The sequence below is a fragment of the Grampus griseus genome, assembly GCF_964374135.1.
Source record: "Grampus griseus genome assembly, chromosome: 15".
Taxonomy (NCBI): domain Eukaryota; kingdom Metazoa; phylum Chordata; class Mammalia; order Artiodactyla; family Delphinidae; genus Grampus; species Grampus griseus.
This window is the reverse complement of record NC_139009.1, coordinates 19,150,790-19,174,370: the sequence shown is the minus strand read 5'-3', so window position 1 is coordinate 19,174,370 and position 23,581 is coordinate 19,150,790. Positions and strand designations below refer to the sequence as shown.

Below are 23,581 nucleotides of genomic sequence, written 5' to 3'. Positions count from 1 at the left end.
GTGGCTCCGACCTCCAGGGCCTTCCAGTGGTAGACACAGGGTCCCAGGTCTCCCCCCTCCACACCTGGACCCAGGTAAGCCTGCGCCCGGGGCTGTGCTGGAGAGCTGACCCAGGGACCTGTCTCCCTTGTATCATTTCCCTCGCCTCTTAGCTTTCGTGTGCAGGTATCATACCTGTCAAACAGGCCTCAAAATCCCTTTCCTATTTGGAGCCCCGGCACTCTGCCCCACCTTGGGAGACAAGGCCTCCCTTCCTGAGGGAGGGTTGGAGTTCTGGGGTCTGGTCCAGACTTCCAGCAAAGGGGGAGAGGAAGGGGGCAGGGTGGGCAGCTGGGGGACTGGCTTTGGCCTGGACAGGTTCACTTCTGGCTTTGCCTCTGGCCTTTCCCTGTGGTGGCTGCTGCCTGGGAAACAGCTGCAGCCTTTCCCTGGCCCTGCTCAGGCACATCAAAGCCTCCTTTTCCCTCCTTGGATCCCTTGGGATTTGAGGTTGGGCTTTTCCTGAGACTCAACCCAGAGGGGGTGGCTAGCTTTCAAATGCCTCTCCTGTACCTGGGTCATTTTGGAAGCTTTACCACTTAGAAGGCGTGTGACCTGAGGCAGACCTTGGAGACCTTTTCCTTGGAAAAGTGAGAGTTAACACCAACCCATCAGGATAATTGGGATAATTAAGTCGATCGATTGTATAAGCATAGTTATGCCGAGTCCTCTGCTTAGCACTGGGGAGCTGTCAGTGGAGTGGTTGGAAGGAAGAGAAATAAAAAGTTAAATAAGGCAAAGCTCACAGTCTAGGAGGGAGACACACAGTAAACAAATAATTAGGTAACATGTGAGGAGTGCTCTAATGAGATAGGGTGTGAAAGTGCTTTGTAAACAAATGTGGTATGCGGTGGGCTAGGGGATGTGAGTGAATGCTGGGGTGAACTTAAGGGCCAGGCTCCACAGGGGCTTTGGGGGTGTTGGGGGCAAGGCTGAGGGTTCCAAAGACCAGGGCCTGGCACAAATACCACCCGGGGTGGTGTGTGTGAGAGACAGACAGACAGATTTTAAAATGTTCCTTAGAAGACAGAAAGTAGAATAGTGGTTGCCAGGGACTTGGGGGGTGGGGGGATGGGGAATTTTGTTTAATGGGTACAAGAGTTTCAGTTTGGGATGATGAAAAAGTTTTCAAGATGGACAGTGTTAATGGTTGTACAACAGTGTGAATGTACTTAATTTCATTGAATTGTACACTTGAGAATGGGTAAGATGGTGGGTTTTATGTTGCATATATTTTACCAAAATTTTTTTTTGTTTTAAAAAAATGGTCCCTAGAAAAAGTCCCTGGTCCGCGCCCCCGTCCGCAGCCCAGGGCTTTTCAACAACAGCACCATCCACGTTTGGGGCTGCGTAATTTTTGTGGTGAGGGCTGTCCCCTCCCCACCAGAAGCCATTGTCTGTCCCCCCAACCCACAGTGAGGTGACCCAAAGCGTCTCAGACACATTGCCAGATGTCCTCTGCGGGGAACCACTGCCTTCACTGCTTGGGATGAGCTGCTCGCAGGAGGGGCCCGAGGAGCGGGTGGGCAACAGAGAAGCAGGAGGCATTTCCCTGGGGTGGAGGGGTCTTGCCTGGAAGGAAGGCAAAGATCGGCAAACTCTGAGGGGCCCCGGGAGGTGGGCCCTGGGCGGGGTTAGGCGCACGGTGGGAACAGACTCTGCGTGATCCGTTGTGTCCACCACCCCAGGGAGGAGAAGTGAGGGGACCCGTGGCTGCCATTCCCATTCTGCCTCCACTCCCGCCCTCTTCCCGTACCCCACAGGTGAGAAGAAGGGGAGTGCAAATTGTCACCTCTAGCTGCTGGCGGTGCCTTCTACAGGGACCAGGGGCTTCTGCTGCTACCCCTCCCCGCCATGGGAACAACGAGTGTCTCAGGGTGTGCCGTGTCTCCTTTCAAGGCAACTGTAAAGAATAAAAGCAAACAGAAACAGGATTTTTAACAGTTACGCTTGACATGAACAAAGTTGAAACTCCCTCTAGACGTGTGAACTGGATGCTCTCGCTCGTAACCTGGTCTTTGGCATTAAGGTATCAATCATGACTACTGAACACCTGCCAGGTGCCCTGCTCCGCGCCCAGTCTAACGTAATAAAGCGAGTCCCTGCCTCTAGGAGGCGACAAGCTAGTGGGGGGTGGGGGGAAAGGAGGGCCCAGGCCTGGCTGGGGTGGCCACTCCTAGTGGCTTCCAGGTCTGCTCTTCTCACCTGAGATGCCCTTTTAGGGAGCACCCGGCTCCTCCCTGGAGATTTAGAGTTGCGTCAGTCCATTTGCCTGTGGACCTCCTTCCTTCCTCTCAGTGGTTTCTTCTGGGTGGATTTGACCTGCCCAGTTACCCTGAACTCCAGAGAGAGGGCCAGTGAGGGGCCGCTACTGGCCGTGTGTGTGTGGGGTTCTTGATGGGTAAGATGGATCAAGGGTTGACCGTGGCAAGAGTCGGCAGCTCCCTTAAGCCCAGAGCTTTGGTCAACTCAGGGTCATCCACGACCAGAGAGGGCGGGCAATGGGGGATGGGCTGGTCGGGAGGAAAGGAGGGAGAGGACTCGTGAGATTGGGGTGGATTTCAGCCCGCTGAGCTACCCCCGGGGCTGGAGCTGTGCAGGGTGCTCCCCTACCCCTCATCCGCCCACCTCGGGAAGGATGGCGTGTCTCATGCTGCAGACGGGTCCTCCAGGGCAGGCCTGGGAGGGGTGCCCGATCCGGGTGGGTTGGGACCCTGGGGCTGGGTTGAGTCTCGGAGCAGGTACTCCTGGGTCTCTATGCTATGGAGCTGGCAGTCAACAGGAAGTGAGTCCCAGGGTGAGAGGAGGCCGTGTGGTCCCCGGGCAGGAAGTGAGTGACAGCGGAGTTGTCTGAGCAGTTTGTGGGGCTGGGAGCCTGCCTCGACTTGAGGTGTCTGGGGGAAGCAAGTGGCTAGAGGAAAGGAGGACCACGGCCATGGTAAGAGATTGGCGCTGGCCCAAACTTCTCAGCCTGCGTTGGCCAGCGGGATCCCCTACCCACCTCCCTGGGAGCGCCGCGTCTGGGGCTCTGTGGCGCTGGCACAGCCGGGCCTGAGGGTAGCAGTGGGGGCCCAGGCGTGCCTGGCTCTCTGGGTTGCCTGGGCCACCCGACTCTCTCCCACACAGGAGCCTCGAGCAATGAGAGGATTTATCCAGGGAGGGGAATTCTAGGCCAGGGAGCCTGCTAGCTTGAGCAGGGAGGTGGGAAAGACCTTCTGAGTCCTGAACAGGGTGTGTGGGTCCTGACACCTGGGGATGGCAGCTGAAGAGAGAGACAGGGCCTGGCTGCTCCCCTGGCCATCCTGCCTTTGGCCTCCTGGCTCTGCCGGCTTCGGCCCCAAGTGCCCAACCCTAGTGGAGGACTTCTCCCTTCCGCCAGAGGCCACAGGCCTCGTCTTCCTCTTGCTGCGGCCCCCCACCCCTGCTGCTGAGGCGCGCACACGTTTGTAGCTTTCTGCGGGAGGTTTTCTTCCTGGAAGCAGGCCTGCCCCCAGCTGTCCCACACAGCCCTCCACACGGCCAGGAGAGCAGCCCGGCAAGGCCGCGCGTTCCCTCTGCTCGCCCTCAGCTGCTCCATGTAGGGACTCGTCCAGGGAGGATGCTGGTTTTTATTTTTGTTATTTTTTAACAAGGCCCACGTCCCTATTCGCCACCTCGGGGGTTTCCTCACCATACAGCAGTGGGCTCAGAGTTGAGATCGTAGATCCTCGGAGCAGAAGCAGCCTTGGAGGCTGCCGGGCCTTGCAGGGAGGGCCTGGGGAAACCAGTGCTCTCTCAGGCTTTGGGGGGTGCTTCAGGGATACAACTCTCTGGAGGGAATTTGGCAGGATCTACTCACACGTGGATGGGCAGGCCCTCTCCCCCCGGCCAGTCCACTTCTGGGACTCTGGCCTACAGAAATCCACAGGTGCGCAGAGCGGTTAAGTGCAAGGGGTTCACTGCAGGAGAAAGCAAACCAGCCCAAAGGCCCACCATTAGGAGATGGTTTGAATAAATTAAGGAGCATCCGTTCGATAGAATGCTGAGCAGCTGAGACAGAATGAGCCCGATCCACACGCACTGGTATGGAGAGATGCCCGCGGTGCTTGCTAAGTGAAAAAGCAAGTTGCAGAACGATAAGTCGTATGATCCCTTCTTAGGGGAAAAAAAAACCTGGATCTGGATGTGTGTATAAATGCATGTGTATAAACATGTAACTTACACATGATTGTAGATGCAGAGGAGAAAAGTCGAGAAAAGCTACTTGCCAAACTGTTAACAAGCAATTTAAAAAAATCTTTTCTTAAATTTATTTATTTAGTTTTTGGCTGCACTGGGTCTTCGTTGCTGCGCGCAGGCTTTCTCAAGTTGCGGCGAGCGGGGGCTACTCTTCGTTGCGGTGCGCGGGCTTCTCAGTGCAGTGGCTTCTCTTGTTGCCGAGCACAGGCTCTAGAGCGCGCGGGCTTCAGTAGTTGCGGCACGCAGGCTCAGTAGTTGCGGCACGCAGGCTCAGTAGTTGTGGCACGCAGGCTCCAGAGCGCAGGCTTGGTAGTTGTGGCACACGGGCTTAGTTGCTCCGCGGCATGTGGGATCCTCCCGGACCAGGGCTCGAACCCGTGTCCCCTGCATTGGCAGGCGGATTCTTAACCACTGCGCCACCAGGGAAGTCCCAAACTGTTAATAACGGCTCACCTGTGGGGAGTGATTTTGGAGGCACAGAAGTGAAATAGGAGCTTTAACCTTTTAATACTACTCACTTTTGTGTGGTTTGTGTTTTTATAATATGTGTGTCTGACTTTTATAAACAGAAAAAAAACTTGAAAAGAAGGAAACCCTCCATTGGTCTAGCCTAGTCATCTCACCTTACAGGTGGGGAAGCTGAGGCGCCCTCTTGAGCGGCGCCTTCCTGAGGTGTTTGCTGAGCTGGTGCCGCTCCCGCCCTTCTCCAGGCGGCTGATCTGCAGGGGAGCCGATGGGCAGGGCTGCTGGGGGCGGCCTGGTGCCCACGGATGTGGCAGAGCGCCAAGTATAGGGGACTCTTGTCTCTCCTGCCCCAAGAGGACACCTCGTTCCTTCTGCTATGTCCTGGCCTACCTGCCCCCAGAGGGCCAAGGACCAAGTGCTGGCCACGCTCTGTCCTCACAAAGTGTGTGGCCTCAAGCTAATCACAAAATTCTCTGAGAGCCTCCCCAGGGAGGCCGAGCGGCTCTGAGGGGTAACGGGGTGAGGAGCTTTTGCCCACCATGCAGTGACACTTCTGAAGGACGGTTCCGACAACTCTCAGTGTGATTCTTGTAGCAAGCTCAGTTCTGAGACTCTTGGGAACAAAGCAAGACACTTCCTCTTGGGGGGGACGTGGCGCCGCGTGCCAGGGAGGGTTGCTGCAGAGACTGCGGTTGCTGGCTGGGGCCTTGGCTCTCCTGGGGTCTGAGCGCCCAGGGAAGGCTGTGGGCCAACGCTGAGGGAGGGACCTGTGCTAGGCTTTGGGGCCCAGAGGAGGCCCTCTTTCACCCTCACACTCCACCTGGCCAGGCAGCAGCTCGAGAGACCAAGAGGACAGCCAGGGGGGCTCTGGCACAGAAGTCAGATCAGCCCGGGGTTACTAGAATCTTCTGAGGAGGGGTCCTGGTTTGAAGTAGGGATAGTGTGAGGAGCATCTGTTTTCGGTAGAGGCCACAGAGAAGACTTGGGCACCCTCTGTCACCTCAGTGAGTGGGGTGGCCTGGCTGGGGCGCAGCTGGCAGTGGGACCAGGCTGTTAAACCTGCTCGGTTTCTTCTCCCGTTTTCTTAACTGGAGTCCACAGACCTCTTGACTTCAGGGGGTCAGGCCTGTGAACCCCTTGAATCTGAGAGAACAACTGTGAGTGTATTTGACTCCATAAACATTTATGTGCACACAGTTTTCTGGACAGCGGGTGTATAATTTTCACTGGAATCTCAGATGGGTCAGTGATGCAAAAGGGGCTAAAACCACTGGTCTAATTCTCCCCTCACGTTTATCTTTCCAGGTGGAAAGCAGTGACACGCCGAAGGACCCCGCCGTGACCTCCAAGTCCCCGTCCATGGCCCAAGACTCAGGCCCCTCAGAGCTGTTACCCAACGGGGACTTGGAGAAGCGGAGTGAGCCCCAGCCAGAGGAGGGGAGCCCCGCTGGGGGGCAGAAGGGCGGGGCCCCAGCAGAGGGAGAGGGTGCAGCTGAGACCCCGCCCGAAGCCTCCAGAGCCGTGGAGAATGGCTGCTGCACCCCCAAGGATGGCCGGGGAGCCCCTGCAGAAGAGGGTAAGTCCTGGGCAAAAGCAGGGCAGCCTCAGCTGGGCTGGCTGGGATCCCCCTGAGGGTTAGAACCTCGGGGCTTAGTGGGTCCCAGGAGGCCTGGGCTGGGCACGGTAGCGGAAGGTCTGCTTGCCAAAGCTGTGCCCTGCAGGCTGCATACAGCCTGCACACATTTTTGATTTGGCCCATGTAGTATTTTAAACATTAAAAAAAAATGAGTTGCCAATATTTAAGAATCAAGAAATTTCACATAAAAATCTGGAGTTTTGGCTTCTCATGGAAAAAAACAGCTAGATCTGGCAAGAGTGAGTTTACAGAATGCCATTGGTTGCCGGACTGGGGTGATGGCTGTCTCCCCATAGGCTGGTCGTGTGCCTCGCTTTCCCTCAGCCTTTGCCTGGCCTGCTTACTCTTCCGCGAGACCTGCGGCTCTTTGGGGTCCACACGTTGGTAGCCCCTGGCCTGGGCGCTCGAGGGCAGCAGATGTCCTTGTGGATATTAAAAGCCCAGCTAGCTTTTCCCGGTGCAGATGTCCTGAGCCCACCATAGTTGAGTGGACTGGACTGAAGTTTGGTGGTGACAGATTGGGGGAGGGGACGAGCAGGGGGGGGTTGGGTGTGCGCTGCCCAGCCCAGGCCTCTTCCTCTGAGGACTTTGTGGCCTAGCCCTGGAGTCCTGGAAAGTTGCCCACTTTTCTCTTTAAGGTTAAGCCAGCGATTTCGGGGCCAACAGAGCTGTAAACATGTTAGTAATGAGGACAACTAGCATTTGTACAGGGCTTCACAGTTTACGAAGCACTTTCTCATACATTATCACATTTGATCCTCCCAGGGCCCTGCCAGGTTGTTTTGCATATGTGCATTTTAATTTCAAAAAGCCTTCCTTCCTAAGTGTACATGATGGAATGAATCAATCGATTAATTGGCATAACTTAATTTTGCATGCATTCAAACCTATATTCGTGCAAGGTAGAGAGCATCTCCGGAAAAGAGATTCCCAAATTTATTTTAAAATATCTTTCATTCGTCTATTATTCAACTAATATTTATGACGCTCCCACCATGTGCAAAGCGCTTTCTGAGGTACTCACTCTGCATTTGTTGTTTTATTTACTCTTCCAAACAATCTTCTTCAAGAGGGATTACTATCCTCATCTTAAGGTGGAAAAAAATTGAGCCTTAACGAGATGAAGTGACTTGGTCAGGGACTCCAATCCTGTCAGTGGCAGATGCAGAATTCGTTCCATCTTGGTCTCTAGCTTCCGAGTCGGTGTGCCCTTCCCAGATCCCCCGCTGTTCTGGAGTGGGGCTTGGAGTGGGGGATGGTCCTGAACTCTGCACCTCCGGGGGTGTGTCCTGACTCGTGGTGGGAGTGGCCAAGGGGCCAGAGTGGAGTGAAACTGGAGGAGAGGGAGAAAACGCCATCCTCCCCTTACAACGGCCACATGTGCAAGAGCAGAACCGGGGAACCCATCGGCCCTGCCCACCAAGTAGGCAGCTCCTGGGACCCCACCATGGCTTGCACCCAGCCGCCACCCAGGGCCAGGGCAGCCCTTGCTGCCTGGTGGGATGGAACCAGCACTCCAAGGCTGCTCTTAACCCGTGAGAGTTTGCTTTCGGTTTGGGATTTCCCCGGCTCTGTTCGTTCTCAGGAGCAACTCCTTCGGTCAGTGAACAGGGGTTTATTAAACACCCATTTGGTGTGTGCCGGGATCTGGGGAAACCATCGCGAGCAAAAACCTGGTTCTTGTCCTGGAGGACCTCCCAGTCCACTGGAGAGCTAGATGTTAATGAGAAATGCACACTTACCGGTGTGTGATTATACACGGAGATAAGTTCTCTAAGGGAAAATAAACATGGTTTTCTGAGGAGCTGTAACAGAGGAACGCCAGCCAGCCTGGGCTGTTACACCTAAGCTGAAGGATGAGCTGGGGTTCACCAGGGAAGGCGAAGGGCCGGGAGGGGGTGAGAACAAGTGGGAGGGAGCATGGTATCCAGGGACCTGACAGAAACCTACAAGTCTGGAATGGGGGGAGGAAGGGAGAGGGGTGTGCGACAGCAGACAGGACCAGCGCGGCTTCAAGGCTGCCCTCTCAGGGGTTGACGTGATCCGCTTTGCATTTTGAAAAGATCCCTTTGCCATCTGGATCCTGGAATGGAACAGAGGGGCTGGGAAGCAGGACGAGCGATTAGGAGGCTGCTGCAGGCGCCCAGGGGAGGAGGGTGGGTCTGGGGAGCTGTGGATGCGTGCCAGGGACACAAGGGGGAAGGGGAGAGATGGTTCAAGGGTTACTCCTGGGTTTGGGACTTTCACATATTGAGCGGATCCTTCTCAGAATCTTGGTGCAAAGTGCACTGGGCAAAAACATCCCACGTGTCCTTGATCTTCAAAATTTGGCCCTGGAGCAGTCCTGTGTGGCCCCAGCTATTCAGGTAGTGGGGATGCTGGCAGGGATCAGAGCTGGGGTCCCTAAAGGTCACTGTGAATCGCCTGGTTGCTGAGACTGGTGAGCTGTTACCTAGAGGGGTGGGCATTGGCCTACTGGAGGCTCGGCCGCTGGTCCAGCAGTCAGCCACACAGAACACATAGGCAGCTACTTGGTTCCAAGGAGGAAGGAGACTGAGGCCCCAGGGTGGAAGTGAATTGGCCATGGTCTCCTTTCGGTTCCCCTCATTCCAGGTCTCTTTTCAGGGGCCCCATCCGTCTGTCCTGGAAGCACTCTCATTAGTTCCTACACAGGAAAAATGGAGGGCTTTAAGGCAGTCTTGGCCTGGGCACCCTCCCAGGAACCCCAGATCTTGATAGTACAACCAGGAGAAAGGAAGAGCAGAGGAGATGATGAGTAATAAAGGACGAGAGCCACCTGGACAGGCAGGTGGTGGCCCTGGAACTGCTCCTGCACTCTTAGCACTGAGGCCGTCATGATGATAGTAGTAACGATGGTAATGTGGCTTTCTTTTTTATTTTATTTTATCTTATTTATTTTATTTTTTCTGAATATTAACTATGTGTTGAGTGTTCTATGTCCTTACTACTCAAAGTGGCCCATGGACAGCAGCGTCTCCTGGCATGACCTGGGATGTTAGAAATGTAGGATCTCAGGCCCCACCCTAGACCCACTGAATCAGAATCTACATTTGAAAGAGATCCTCATGATTTCAATGCATATTAAACTTTGCTGTTTATGTGATTCTCTTATTTAATCCTTGCTAGCATCTGAGGAAGACTTTTTTACCCCCCATTTTTCAGGTGGGGAGACTGAGGGTTCAGACAGGTTAAGTAACTTACCCGAGATTATACGACCAGTAAAGGACCAGCACCAGAGTAGGGTCAGTACAAAGCTCCTCTCTGCTTAGACAGAACACGCAGCATTGGGCTAGTGGCTGCCCTCTGAGGCCAGCCTGGCCTCAGCCCTGTCATTGAGATTTGGCTTCACTTTAAAGGGAATTTGGGGGTGGCCCCTGGCAGAGTGTAGCCTCAGACCAACAGGTAAGTGTTAGAAGCACCCTGGCCTCTCCTGCCCCCAGGACATGAGATGCCCCAGGGTCATGTCCAAGCCTGCCAGGGCCACCCTGGAAGGCACACAGCCACCTGGCCCAGCCTGTGACCCTGGATCTGGGCCAGGAGCAGATGGACTGCAGAGGGAGTGTCGAGAGAGCTGCTGACCCCCCTTGACTCAGGACAAGTGCTGCATTCTAAGGCCGCCCAGTTGGTTGTTTTGCTGGGACGGGCTGGAAAGTGTGTGTGTGTGTGTGTGTGTGTGTGTGTGTGTGAGAGAGAGAGAGAGAGAGAGAGAGAGAGAGAGATATCACTCAAGTGGGCATGCGCAGAGTATGTCAGGGAGAAAATTCCAGAAAGAAGCCAGTTGGAAACCGCATGAGGAAAAATTCTGTTTCGGGGAGCATGGGGGCTGGGGAATGAGGAAGGGGGGGCATCAGGGTGGTGCTGTGTGAAATAAGCTAGCCGGCTTGGGAGTCAGGAGCTCTGAAATCTGATCTCAGCTCTGGCAGTACGTCTCTGCTCCTGGGGCCTCAGTTTCCCCTTCGAAGGGCTGGACAAGTACCCCATCATCTCTACAATTCCTTCAGCCCCGACTTTCTTTCATTCTAATGAATAGATGATTCCCCGTAAACCACATGCCACGGAGGGTCCCCCGAAGGAAGGTCCCAGGGGGCAGCAGGCTGCCTCCTGATCCAAGGGTGGGCGCCCCCTTCTGGCAGCCCAAAGCCTCACTAGGGCAGAACGCGGAGGATCTGAGAGGAGGGGCGACCCCCGGGAAGGAGGGAGGCCCGGAGCGGGCAAGAGGGGAAGCCCGGCTCCAGGGTGCCCGAGAAAAAGTTGGGGAGCTGGCTGTGGTGAGACAAGAGGGCCTAAAGGAAGCTCGAGGAGGAGACAGAGAAAGTCCGGTGAGACGTAAAGGCCTGCTGTGTACACAGCCTTGGCGAGTACACGTGACCCCCACTTCCTCCCGCCCCTGGGGGCAGCTGGCACCGCGGAGTCCACACCTCCCACTCGCCCGCAGGTGCTGGCCCTGCCCTCCCCGTCCCCAGGCTCCAGGTCGCCAAAGCCCAAAGCAGAGCCCCGGGTCTTCCCCAGTGAGAGAGGGGGAAAGAAACATCCTCTTCGGGGACCGAGGATTCAGAGACCTTCAGTGCTGTAGCTGGTTTCCGCCTCAGAGCCAGGAGATGCAGGAGGGGCTGTTTTTTCCGTTTTGGGCTCTTTGTCTCCCCTTCACACCCCCCTCCCCGCCCCCCCAAGCGACCATGAGCCAGCCTTAGTGACCTTCCTGCTTTGGGCCCGAGCTCAGTACTCTTGGCTCCAGACAAAGGAGTTCTGGGGCCCAGGTGAGAGGAGGCTCACCTCCCACTCTCCTCACCCCCCAGCCCAGCCCCATCCTCCAGCAGGAAGCTCAGAGGCATAATTAACCCAGCCTACAGCCAGGCCAGGACTGCAGACTCCGGGATGTGATGGCCCGGGAAGGGCGTTTGAGAAGTGACAACCCTGAGCTGGGTGGGGTAGGAGAGTGGGTAGGTACCAGGGTAGGAGCGCAGGGACATTCTGTGCCCCCCGCCCCGGACCCTTAACGACGGTACTGCTGGGGCTTCAGCCTCCAGGGGAGCCTTCCCTTCCAGGAACTGGAATCAGGGCCCATTGAGGAACCGCAGGGAAGAGGAGCAGGGAAACGCTGCCTTCCGGAAGCATTAGAAGGGTTATGTACCTTGATTCAGTGAAGAAAAGGCCTGGAAAGCTTACAGAGGTCACATGGAGACAGTTGGAATCCCAGGCTTCTAGAATAAAGGCTGAACTCAGGGACCTAAGAATGGGCGGAGAATGGGGGACTGAAACAGATATTCATGGCAGAAACGCAATATTGAGAACTTGAGGAGCACCTTAGAAACCATTTCCGGCATCTTTATTTTCCAGATGAGGAAACTGAGTCTCAGAGAGACGAAGTTGTTTCAGCAGAGTCTTGCTGCTGTCTCCCTGTGCCCTCCCCCTCCCCCTAGAGCATCTTTGCTGCACCCCACACATACAAGCCAGTGCTCCCTTCCAGGGCCAGGGAGAGCTGTGCAGTCTGGCCCCTCCTCTGGGCAGGGAGCTGTGTCGCAACTGGGAGCAGGCAAGGGGGCTATTTCCGGATCCCTTCTGTGTGCCTGAGGCACTCGATGGGCCAGAAGCCACAGTGCTGGCTTTTCTGTTGTTCCTGCGGATTTGGGCCTCCAGCCCTGCCCCAGTCCTTTTTCTGCCCTGGCTGTGCTCTGAGTCCTGGGGCCAGCATGACGCCTGGCACACAGTAGGCCATCAGGTTTGACACAGGAATGACTAAACGGTTGGAGAAGCCCTATCCCCGTGGCAGGGACCCCAGGCACAAGGTGAGGCCTCCGAGCCACTCCTGTAACTCTGCCGACAGTCCCTTTGTTCTTCCCTCTCCACAGGCAAAGAACAGAAGGAGACCAACATCGAATCCATGAAAATGGAGGCAAGTGTTTTCCTCAACCCCCAGGGGCTCTGTGGATCCTGATTCTAGGAGAAGAGAGCCACCGCTCTGACCGACTGTGGCGAGTGTGTGTGAGGGGCCCAAGGTGGCCCCTGGCCCCTTCTTTACATGTCCCTCTGTGAGGAGCAGAGGAAGTGGGTGTGGAGGTTGGAAGGCCCCCAGCGAGGCAGCCAGCTGGTCCCCCTTCAAGACCAAGCACCTCCCCTCCCAGTTTATGTCCTGCCCCACATCCCTCACTTCTCCAGCCCAGACAGGGGCTTGGCCCGCACTCGCAGGGCTGGCATCTCTGGCCAGGAGTCAGAGCTCTGTGTTCTGCTCGAGGTGAGTGCCTCCTTGGTTTCCCCTCCAGGAGGAAAAAACCCTGCAGCGGGGCTGTCCGTGCTCACCTTAATGCCGGTCTGTCTCTGTCATCTCTGTCCTAGGGCTCCCGGGGCCGGCTGCGGGGTGGCCTGGGCTGGGAGTCCAGCCTCCGCCAGCGGCCCATGCCGCGGCTCACCTTCCAGGCGGGGGACCCCTACTACATCAGCAAGCGCAAGCGGGACGAGTGGCTGGCACGCTGGAAAAGGGAGGTGAGGTGCCTTCTGGCCTGGGCCCCAGCCTGTCCCACGGAACTGGGAAACCGGAAGTTAGCTTCAGCCACTGTCTGCAGCTGTTGTCAGGCCCTGGCTGAGCCTCAGTTTCCCCTTCAGGTTAACCTCTCGCACTTACAGGGCACTGCTGGATCCCTAGGCAGTGGCTGGGTCCTTTGTTCTTTCAACAAATGTTATTGGACATTTACCGTGTAACCAGGCAGTGTCCTGGGCTTTGCACATATAGAATTCCTGCCCTCTTGGAGCTGACATTCTGATGGGGAAGATGGACAGGAAACAAGTAAACAAGGGGTTGAAATAGAGGTTAACAGAGGCCTGCTTTAGGTGGGGTGGTCAGGACAGGCTTCTTGGAGGAGGTGGCATTTAAGTTCAGGCCTAAAGGAACAGAAGAGCTGGCTCTGTGAGTTGTGGGGTGGGGGAGAACATTCTAGGCAGAGGAAATAGCACAAGCGAGGCCCTGACTTGTTTGGCTACGTGAAAGACCGATACTCCCAGAGTGAACCGAGCAGGGGAGAAAGTGGGGTCCGATGAAACTGGGCGGTAAGCAGGGTCCAGTCATACAGGGCCTTGAGGTCCCGGCCGAAAGCTGTTTTTTTGTTTGTTTGTTTGTTTTATAAATTTATTTATTTATTTTTGGCTGCGTTGCTGCACGGGCTTTCTCTAGTTGCGGCGAGCGGGGGCTGCTCTTTGCTGCGGTGCCCGGGCTCCTTCTCATTGTGGTGACTTCTCTTGTTGCGGAGCACGCAGGCTCAGTAGTTGTGGCTCGCGGGCTCTAGAGCGCAGGCTCAGTAGTTATGGTGCATGGGCTTAGTTGCTCCGCGGCATGTGGGATCTTCCCGGACCAGGACTCGAACCCGTGTCCCCTGCATTGGCAGGTGGATTCTTAACCACTGCGCCGCCACCGGGGAAGCTGCCCCGAAAGCTGGTTTAACGCTGTGTCCTGGGAAGCCATTGAAGGTTTCTATGCAGGGGAGTGATTTGATGTGGATTAAAGGAGCAGCAATGGAGACGGATAGGGACAGATCCGGAGATTCAGAGATAGAAACAGCAGGGCTTGCTGATGGATGGCCGGGGTGGGGGAGGGGAGGGAATGGAAGCACGACTCCCAGGGGTTTGGCCTGAACGCCTGGGTGATGGGTGTGCTACTTCCTTAGGTGGGGAAGACTAGGGGAGGAACGAGTTTGGGACGGGAGGGAATCAAGGGTTTAGCCTGAGATGCTGAGGTGCCTGGAGCCTGGAGCCTAGGGAGGTCCAGGCTGCAAATCAAAGATGAGACGGCGTCAGGAGCAGAACCTGGCGTTTAAGTCCACGAACACTGATGAGCTCATGTAGGAAACAGGAGGAGAAAGCAGAGACAGTGTCTCTGGATTCTGTGCACAGAAACCCGACACTTAGAGCCACGTGGAGAGGGGGACTGAGAAGGGGCCTGGGAGGAAGAAGAGGGAGGAAGAGCCGTGTCTCAGAAAGGAGAAGGTTTTCCAGAGGCAGTGGCCGCCCAGCCCTGCGGAGGCTGAGTTGAGACAGGCTGTTTGCACCTGCCGATCTGGAGGTAGCTGGTGACTTTTAGAGAGGCTTCTGTGCGGGTTGGGAGGGAGAAAGCCAGCCCAGGGAGGGCTTCAGTAGCGAGGGGAGGTGATGCCGTGGAGACCAAGGGGCGAAACCAGTTTACGAAGCACCATTGTGGGGCTGCTCTCCTGTATGTCTGGTTAGTAGAGAGAAGCCCGTTGACCTACCGGCACCAGGAAGGGAAGGGAAACGCGAACTGCCACCACGTGGGGCCTTTCACCTTCACTCTCACTTGTCTTTACCCCAGGCCTGCAAAGGATGGTGTTATGCCGTTTGCATTGTGTGAGAACTTGCTCTAGAGAAAGTTCAGTACAGGGTGGGGTGGCTACTTGATTGTTTCCAGTTCCTTTGGGATCCAGGAAGGCAGAAATTTCTCTCCTGGAGGAGCCTGGAAAAGGGACAGCCTGTCCAAGGTCTGGGAGAAGAGAGGCTTGACTCTGAGCATTAAGCGTGGTCTTTGGGATGGAAATTCATTCAGGACCTGGGGCTATTCCCCTGTGGCCTGTGGGAGGGGCTTTGCTTTTTAACCCCTTGTTATGAGTGGCCTGTATTTCTGCTCTCCCTTAGCCCTAGGGCCAGAGGCTAGATATAAAGACTTCTTTTTTTTTCTTTAACATTTATTTGTTTATTTGGCTGCACCAGGACCTCGTTGGTGCGTGTGCGGGATCTTTTAGTTGCGGCACGTGGGCTCTAGTTCCCTGACCAGGCATGGAACCCGGGCCCCCTGCACTGGGAGCGCAGAGTGTTAACCACTGGACCACCAGGGAAGTCCCTAGATATAAAGACTTTTACGCTTGAAAAGCTTCTAGAAATTTGGTGATCCTCAAACTGTGCTCCCTTGAAGAAGCAGTATGGAGGCCTGCTCTCAGCTGCAATAAAAAAGGCAGGTCTTTTCTCAACTCACAGGGAAAAGTAAGATAATAGATACATTTTCTCAATTTTAAAATTTCCACTAAAATTTAAAAAGACTTTTTTTTTAATTATGAACCTGTTCTGACATAGACAGAAATAGAGAGACTAGTATAATGAACCCCCATGTACCTATCACCAAAGTGCAACAACCATTAAAAGCTTTTCTAGAAAAAAAGAAACCTTTGGCATCTGCTTCCCCCAACTGATAAAGGTCATCAATGAGCGTGAACAGAAAAACTTTAAAGTTGATTTAATTTACAATATTTTAGGGATGCGTGACTTGAGATGTAGAGACTTGCACCCAGAATATATTTTCTGCTAGTAACGTTCCTTGTTCATATGATACAACTCAAGATTTCCACGACTTCCGGTACAATCGCTAGAACCCTGGAGCCCATTGTTTCAGACTAGGGGCTGGGGCTGCAGAGTTACGAGCTGGCCACAAGCTTACTCAGGGCACAGGGAAGGGGCTGGAATGGGATTGAGTTCAGGCTGCTACTGCCACGTGGGGGCCATCCCCAGAGACCACACTCGCCCCTCTTGGGCTCTGCCAGGGCACTAGGGAAGGGCTAGCTACAGGTAACAAGAGCATTGGGGAGGACTTCCCCGGCAGTCCAGTGGTTAAGACTCTGTGCTTCCACTGCAGGGGGCTCGGGTTTGATCCCTGGCCAAGGGACTAAGATCCCACATGCCTTGCGGCCAGAAAGAACCATGGGGAAACACAGGTAGCTCCCGAGATTCCCAAGTGCCCCTCAGGCTAAAGAGCAGTAACTGTCTTCGTCAGGCCTGTTTTCTAAGTGGCTTACCAAGGGGAAAGAAATCCGTCCTCCTTTTGCAGTTTCCTCTTAGTTATCTGGCACTTGGCCCTTTCTTCTGAAACTGCCTCACTAGGCCTTTCTGACCTCATCCCCAAGATTCTTCCCATCTCCTCCAACCGCATCTTCTTAGCATCCTCCTCTGTCCCTTGACTGTGGCACTCCCAGATGCCTGCTCCCTCCCTTGATAGTGGCACCCCCAGATGTCTGCTCCCACCCTCAGCCAGACTTTAAAGACCTTTTTTTTTTTGGTTGTGTTGGGTCTTCATTGCTGCGCGTGGGCTTTCTCTAGCTGTGCTGAGCGGGGGCTACTCTTCCTTGTGGTGCGCAGGCTTCTCATTGTGGTGGCTTCTCTTGTTGTGGAGCACGGGCTTTAGGCATGCAGGCTTCAGTAGTTGTGACTCTTGGGCTCTAGAGTGCAGGCTTAGTAGTTGTGGTGCAGGGGCTTAGTTGCTTCATGGCATGTGGGATCTTCCTGGACCAGGGATCGAACCCGTGTCCCCTGCATTGGCAGGCGGATTCTTAACTACTGCGCCACCAGGGAAGTCCCCTCAGCCAGTCTTGCTCCCCTTACCACTTGTGTGCTCTCGTAGATCCTACTCCCAAAAAAGACACATTCCCTACTGCCGAATACAAGCTGTTTCCCAGACTATGCCCCTGGGAGGTCCCGCCAGCATTTCCAAACCTCAGAAGGTGATGCCTGCCCTTTGAAGTTCCTGCAGGCCACCATCATTGCGCCGACAGTCAGAACCCTCCCTGTCTGAGTGCCCAGTAAGATACTGGAGCGACCAGAAGCCTAGGGGATTCCTGGTTATCCTATGACAGGGCGAGGGATCGGGCACCTCAGGGAGAGTATCACCAAGGGACTCTTAGACTAATTCTGCCTGGGGTCATCTTCAAATCAGCAAGAGTTGGCTTTTGGCTTTTAAAGGATGAACTTGAATTTAGGGAAGCGGGAGGAAAGGCACTGCAGAAAGAGACATACAGCATGTGCAAAGGTTCGGAGGCACAAGACAGTGTGGCCTTTTCAGGAATGGAGGTTCATGGTGGTGGGTGATGGAGCACAGGGTGCAGGTGCTGGGCTCAGAGCAGCAGGAGTGTGGCTGGGAAGCTGGGCGGGGCCTGAGGGCCTGTGTGCCCTGCTGTGGTGCTTCACCTGATCCCAGTCTGCACCTGGTCCACATGCCCCACCTGTAGGGCCTTCTTCCCTCAAAGCATCCCCCTCGGCTTAGTTTCCTTTTCCCGTGACCACCCTTGTCAGTCCACAGTTACTGAGTGAGGTCTGCTCTTTACTGTGCTGTCCATCTGAGATTATCTGCCTCCCCAGGCCTTTAAAAAAAAAATTAAGAAGACTTAGAATATCACAAATGAATGAAATTTTAAATAATTGGATGAGGAAAATGGGGCATTTCCTCCTTCCCTGAGGCTGAAGTGGGGCTTCCTGCTGGAACTGGGATGCTGGTGTCTGTCCCATCTCCTATTCTCTGCATCTCTATGCCAGTCCTTTTAGTCATCACCAGGTCCTGCTACAAGCCCAGCAATGGCTCTCCACTGTCTCCCCATCATGTCAGAAATCCTCTGGTTGTTTCTCAAGGCTTCAACCCTCACTGTGACCTCCACAATGGCTCCACCCCACTTTACTACCATTCTGTAATAGGAAGGTCCCCCGTGAGGGACCAGTCTCCCCTTTATACGTCCTTCCTCCCTGCCGTTGTTCCTGCTGTGCTTTCCCCTATCCATGCTTCAGGGTTGAGTCCCAGAGTTGCTACCTCCTCCAGGAAGCTCTCTAGGATTTCTCCAGTCCACACTGACCTCTTCCCTCCTCTGCACCCCTGCAGTCCTTAGTGTTAATATTGTTGGGTTTAGCAATCAATTATACTTCATAGAGTATTTTTCACTAACTCTTTCTTACATGTTATGTCTTCACCAATCATGCCCAACCTGATTTGGGGCAGGGAGAACAGGCTCAATGAATACCTGTTGGTTGACTAAGCAGTTGGGAGGTGGGTGAATACGAGACCTCTTCTCAGGGAGCTCAGGCCCAAGCCGTTGGTTTGCGGGGGTCCTGACAAGTGTACCCGGAGAACAGCGTGGGGCTGGGGGACTGTGGGTGGGCTCCCACGGGTAAGGCAGCGGCTGAGTCTTCGCCACCCTGTGCTCCTGCTGTTCCCACTGGGCCTCTGCTGTGCTTGAGTCGAGGAGAACCTTCCTTGGCCTGGCAGAGCTGGCCCAGGCCTGGGCAGCTGGGAGGGCAGAGGCAAGGCATCCCTCCACCCCAAAGCGGGCAGTTCCAGGCTCCTCCTTCTGACTATTTTCAGAACAGAATGACCCTGAGGGAGCGCTTTAGGCTTAGGAAGGGCTTTTTACAGGTGTTACTTTATTAACCCTCATTACTGAGAGGCAGAGGCCTGGCCAAGCAGCTGGAACAGTCATTGAGCCAGAGAGCCTGCAGACTCCCAGTGTGTATCACTGCTTAGGGCTTTAGGACACAGTTACGGCCGGGTGATGTTATGACTCTCATTAATCTCTTCACCCCAACTGATTCTAAATTACTTAGAGCCAAGGTACCGTGTCCTGCTGATCTAGGATCTGGTTTCTTTCCTGGCTCCCAACCCGGAAGGAAGGACTTCTGCATCCTTAGACTTATTAGATGCTTAATACATATTAAATACTGATAACGAATAACCTGTGGTCCAAATATCACAGTATCTCCTCCCCTCCCCTCTCCCTCCTGCCCTCAGACCCCCCTCCCCTTCTCACAGGCTGCCCTCATGGCCTCCCCTTTCCTGGAGGTGAGTCCAGATGCCGACTCGGCTACTGACTGGATGTGGGACCTTCAGCCTCACTTACTGAGCACAGCTGAGGTCCCTGTGCTGTTTCTAGACTTGGCTCTACTCTGCTCTGCTGGGCATGTCTCATCTTCATGGGAGTAGCACTCACCAGTTTGTTTTCTGCTTCTGCCCAACCTGAGCTTGTTCAAAGCAGGCCCTCTTGGCACCTCTGCCTCCAAGGCCGCCATTCAGGAGGTACTAGGTAAAGGTTTGCTGAATGAATTAATGAATAATTCGAATCTCAGAGTTGTGTGGGTTAGTCAGGTATACTACATAACATTTATAGCACAGGGCTAGCGTATAATAGGACACGGATCATGTTTTTTTTTTGTTGTTTGTTTTTTTGGGCTATGCAGCGCAGCTTGTGGGATCTTAGTTCCCTGACCAGGGATTGAACCCGCACCCTTGGCAGTGAAAGCGCGGAGTCCTAACCACTGGACCGCCAGGGAATTCCCAGAAATGAATAATTTTTAAAAACTGATTTTACATAAGTATTACACAAATACATTCCTGTTAAAAAAATAAATAAACCCATCCCTTCCCAGTGATTTTAATTCCCCCATCAGAGAGGTACCTAATGCTATCAGTTTGGTGTATATATGACATGATTTTCTCTATCTATCTATGTGTGTGTGTAAATATATAATTTTGCTTCACAGTTGCTTTTTTTTTCTTTTCCTTTTTTTAATATATATAGAACCACACCGTAGTTTCGTTTTACAGCTTGGTTTTTCGCTTAGAATAAATCTGGGCAATCAAGCCACGTAATTACTGTTCTCCTCCACCATATGGATTACCACGATTTTATTTAACCATTCTCTCACTGGCGGACACTTGTGTGGTTTACAGTATTTCACTGCATAAGCACTGCAGCAGTGAACATCCTGGGTCACGCCTCTTTGCGCATCTGTTGCTCTAAGATAGATACCTAGAAAGAGAAATGCTGGGTTGAAAGGAATATATATCTTGCATTTGATACAGTCTCTGCCAAATTGTCCTCCAGAAAGGGCAGTGCCAATTTATGCTCCCGTAAACAAGGTATGAGAAGATCTCCACCTTTGCCAACATCAATATTTTGCTAATCTAACGGGTGGGAAAACGGTGTCTTGTTATGATTGTAATTGGCATTTCCCAGATAATAAGTGAGGTTGGACACCTTTTCATATGTTTATCGGCCATTTGTGCTGCTGCTTCTGTGAGCTGAGCAAATGTTGCTTCCTCTTGCTTTATAACCCTGCAGTCTCAACAGACTGTGCTTCCTGTTGGCCCTGGGAAGAACAGCCTGTGAACGTCCAGCCTGTGAATGTCATCTCCTGCTGTGCTATATTGCATTTAATAAGCAACCGCTAAGCACCTACTATGTTGGGGGGGGGCATTGTGCTGGGGGCTTTGGGAATAAGGAGATGAATTAAGTGTGATCTCCTGGGCTTTAGTACAGGAGATGTGAGAAATGGCAACACAAAGTAGACCATTAAGGACTCAAACCAAATTATTAGCAAAGTATGTGCGTAGCAGTTTTAGGGGATTCCGACTGGCAGACGGTCCTTGCTTATTCACTATATGTAAACTAATGAAAACCTGAACGCTTGCAGGATGGCCTCAAAAATAACATCACCCTTGAAGGAGATGATGCCATTTGGAGCAGGCATGACAAGTGTACTTTACCAAAAGGCTGAACACATTTTAAAGGGACTCCTGTGACAGCTCGTAATCAGTAGTGAGCTCCAGGGCTGGCCTTTAGGACGGGCTGTGAAACTGTCATCATAGAGGCGCCCCATTGTCTCTTAAATGGACCGGCTGTTTGCACACTGGCGTGTTCATTCCATCTGGGGGCCACAGAGAGAAGAGCTCTTAGAACAACCCTCACTTTTTAGTGGTGAGAAAACAGTAGTGGGGAGGATGGTCGTAATTTGAGTCTGGTCCACCAGCGGCCACGGCCAAGCCTGAGCTAGGCCAAAGGGGTAGCTTTGTGAGCACGTACTTCACGCCAGGGACTGTGCCGAAAGCATTAACTCTCGCCACAGTCCTAAGAGATGATAAAGTTAATTTGTCTATCAGGATTCACACAATGGAGGCCACCCCTGTGGCCCAGCCCAGTTCACGAATCTAAACCTAGGTCAGTGCCTGGGAATTCCCTGGTGGTCCAGCGGTTAGGACTCCGTGCTTCCACTGCAGGGGGCACGGGTTCCATCTGGGGTTGGGGAACTAAGATCCCAGCATGCCTCGTGGCGCAGCCAAAAAAGTTTAAAGGATAAAATAAAATAAATAAACCTAGGTTAGTGCAGTTACAGGAAACTCTTGCCCGGGAATCCTAACATCCACCAATCACAATCCTCCAACTCAGTTTAGCGAGCTCACCTTCCCCTAGGAAACAGGACCAGCTGCCTTTTAGGGAAATTCCATCTCTCCTAGCCAATCACGCCCTGTTCCGAGGTGCCTCTTCTAACAGTAGGTGAACCTCGCTCTCGCCCAGCAACCCTGGTCAAGAGCGCGTGCAGCTCTGAGGTGCTGTTCTCCCCCAGTCCAAGCGCTGTTCTGCCTTGAATAAAGGACATCAAACTTGTTACTAAATTGTATTTTTTTCATTTGACAGGTATATTATCTGCAATTACTACAAGAACTAATTTTTATCCCCATTTTACGATTAGGAAGCTAAGATTCCCCTAGGTGAGGAGGTTAAGAGCCACATGGATGTCCTTGTGGAGAGGCCCATGGGCTAAACCAGACTCCAGATTGCATGCTGCTTCTGTTTGGTACCCAGATGACTCCACTAGAACCGGGTCTTCCTGGTTTTCAGTCTTGGCTTCCCCTGAAACAACAGAATGGGGTGGGAGGGAGCACAGTGGCCCAGCCCTCCTGCCCATGCTGCCTCACCCCACCTCCGCCCTCACCCCACCTTGGCTGCCGGGTCTTGCCAGGTTTGGGTCCTTTTCACCCTGGGGACCCCTCCCGCACTTCCTGCTCCCCTCATTTGGTCCTGAGCCCTTGCCCTTGAATTACTGTTTTTTCATGATCTTATGTTTGATGTTGTGAAACTGGCTTAAATGAATAGAATGAGATTCAGGAGGCCTGGTTTCTGGGCTCAGCCTCTACCCCTGATCAATTTGAGAAGGTCGTTCTCTTCTCTGCGCTTCAGTTTCCTCGTTTGCAGTGTGACACAAATAGACTAGCCGACCCCCGAGATTCTGAAACTGCATAATTTAGGGGGAGGAGGACTGGAGTCATGACCTGTAGCTCCCTTTGTCTCTTATATGACCTTGTACGTACATCCTAAGTTAAATATTTGAGTGAATTCTCAGACTTCACATATATGCCTCTTCAAGAGGCACATACGTAAAGCACCTTGATAAAGATGCTTAGAAAAAAACTTCCATAAAATTCACATTTTGTGCTAGAATATAGCTTTCTTTTTTTTTTGCGGTATGCGGGCCTCTCGCTGCTGTGGCCTCTGTGGCCTCTCCCGTTGCGGAGCACAGGCTCCGGACGTGCAGGCTCAGCAGCCATGGCTCACGGGTCCAGCCGCTCCGCGGCATGTGGGATCTTCCAGGACCGGGGCATGAACCCGTGTCCCCTGCATCGGCAGGCAGGCTCTCAACCACTGCGCCACCAGGGAAGCCTAGAATGTAGCTTTCTTTTCCTCTTCATGGTGGTCCCCTTTTCTTCCTCTGTGTTTTCTGCCAGGATCAGAAAGGTGGGACATGAAGCTCATCGTTAACTAGGCCTGGGCGAGGGAGGGGCTTGAATCCATCACTAAAAAAGCTGATGTTGCAAATGCACCCCTGTCTGACAGGCACATATTCCTGGGGCATTTCCTTAGCTCAGGAACTCACCTCCTTGTTCTGACTTTGGTCGCCATGTTCCTAGGTCTGCCCCTGACCGCTAGTTTTCATTAGTCACACAATCATCTGTTCATTATTTTATTTATTTTATTTTTGGCTGCATCGGGTCTTAGTTGTGGCACGCGGGATCTTCGCTGAGGCGTTCGGGATCTCTCATTGCGGCGTGCAGGCTTCTCTCTAGTTGTGGCGCTTGGGCTCCAGGGCGTGTGGGCTCTGTAGTTTGTGGCACACAGGCTCTCTAGTTGAGGTGCGCGGGCTCAGTAGTTGTGGTACACGGGCTTAGTTCCCTGGCCAGGGATCGAACCCGCGTCCCCTGCATTGTAAGGCAGATTCTTTACCACTGAACCACCAGGGAAGTCCCTGTTCGTTACTTTAGAGAGTTACAAACCTTGACTGAGCAAATACTTTGTGCTCAGGCTTTCAGAAAACTCCACATGCATCTGGGTCTCTACTGTGTTCCCACATTTTCTAGACACTAGAGAAACACATTTAAAGGAATGTCAGAATCCCACCCTGGGAGAGGTAGGCAGGTAAGTACTGCAATAGGTTGCAATAGAAATGTGAGGAAAGGGGCCATGGGAGCGGCTAACTTGCCCTGCCCAAGGAGCCTGGGAAAGCTTGCCAAAGAAGAGACATCCTGCAGGCCTGCCACTGGGACAGGAGTTTGCCTAACAGGGACAGTGGGGGCAGGGCATTGAGTGGGATCATGAGGTAGGTGGTCCAAGAAACCCTCTAGGA

General features: G+C 53.5%; 2 protein-coding genes across 3 annotated transcripts in view; both read left to right on the top strand.

Annotated features, from left to right (window-relative positions):
- Positions 1–12,356, top strand: part of LOC309833964 (DNA (cytosine-5)-methyltransferase 3A-like) — a 61,504-nt gene extending 49,148 nt beyond the window's left edge. For both annotated transcript variants that reach the window (XM_082672533.1, XM_082672532.1), the window contains exons 4-5: positions 6,028–6,298; positions 12,229–12,356. In XM_082672533.1, coding sequence (XP_082528659.1) covers positions 6,028–6,298; positions 12,229–12,314 — 357 coding nt within the window. In that variant the 3' untranslated portion in view covers positions 12,315–12,356. The remainder of the gene's footprint in view (positions 1–6,027; positions 6,299–12,228) is intronic.
- Positions 12,357–12,718: 362 nt separating this feature from the next.
- Positions 12,719–23,581, top strand: part of DNMT3A (DNA methyltransferase 3 alpha) — a 37,476-nt gene continuing 26,613 nt past the window's right edge. The window contains exon 1 of the mRNA XM_082672531.1: positions 12,719–12,859. Within this exon, the coding sequence (XP_082528657.1) occupies positions 12,773–12,859 (87 nt within the window). The 5' untranslated portion in view covers positions 12,719–12,772. The remainder of the gene's footprint in view (positions 12,860–23,581) is intronic.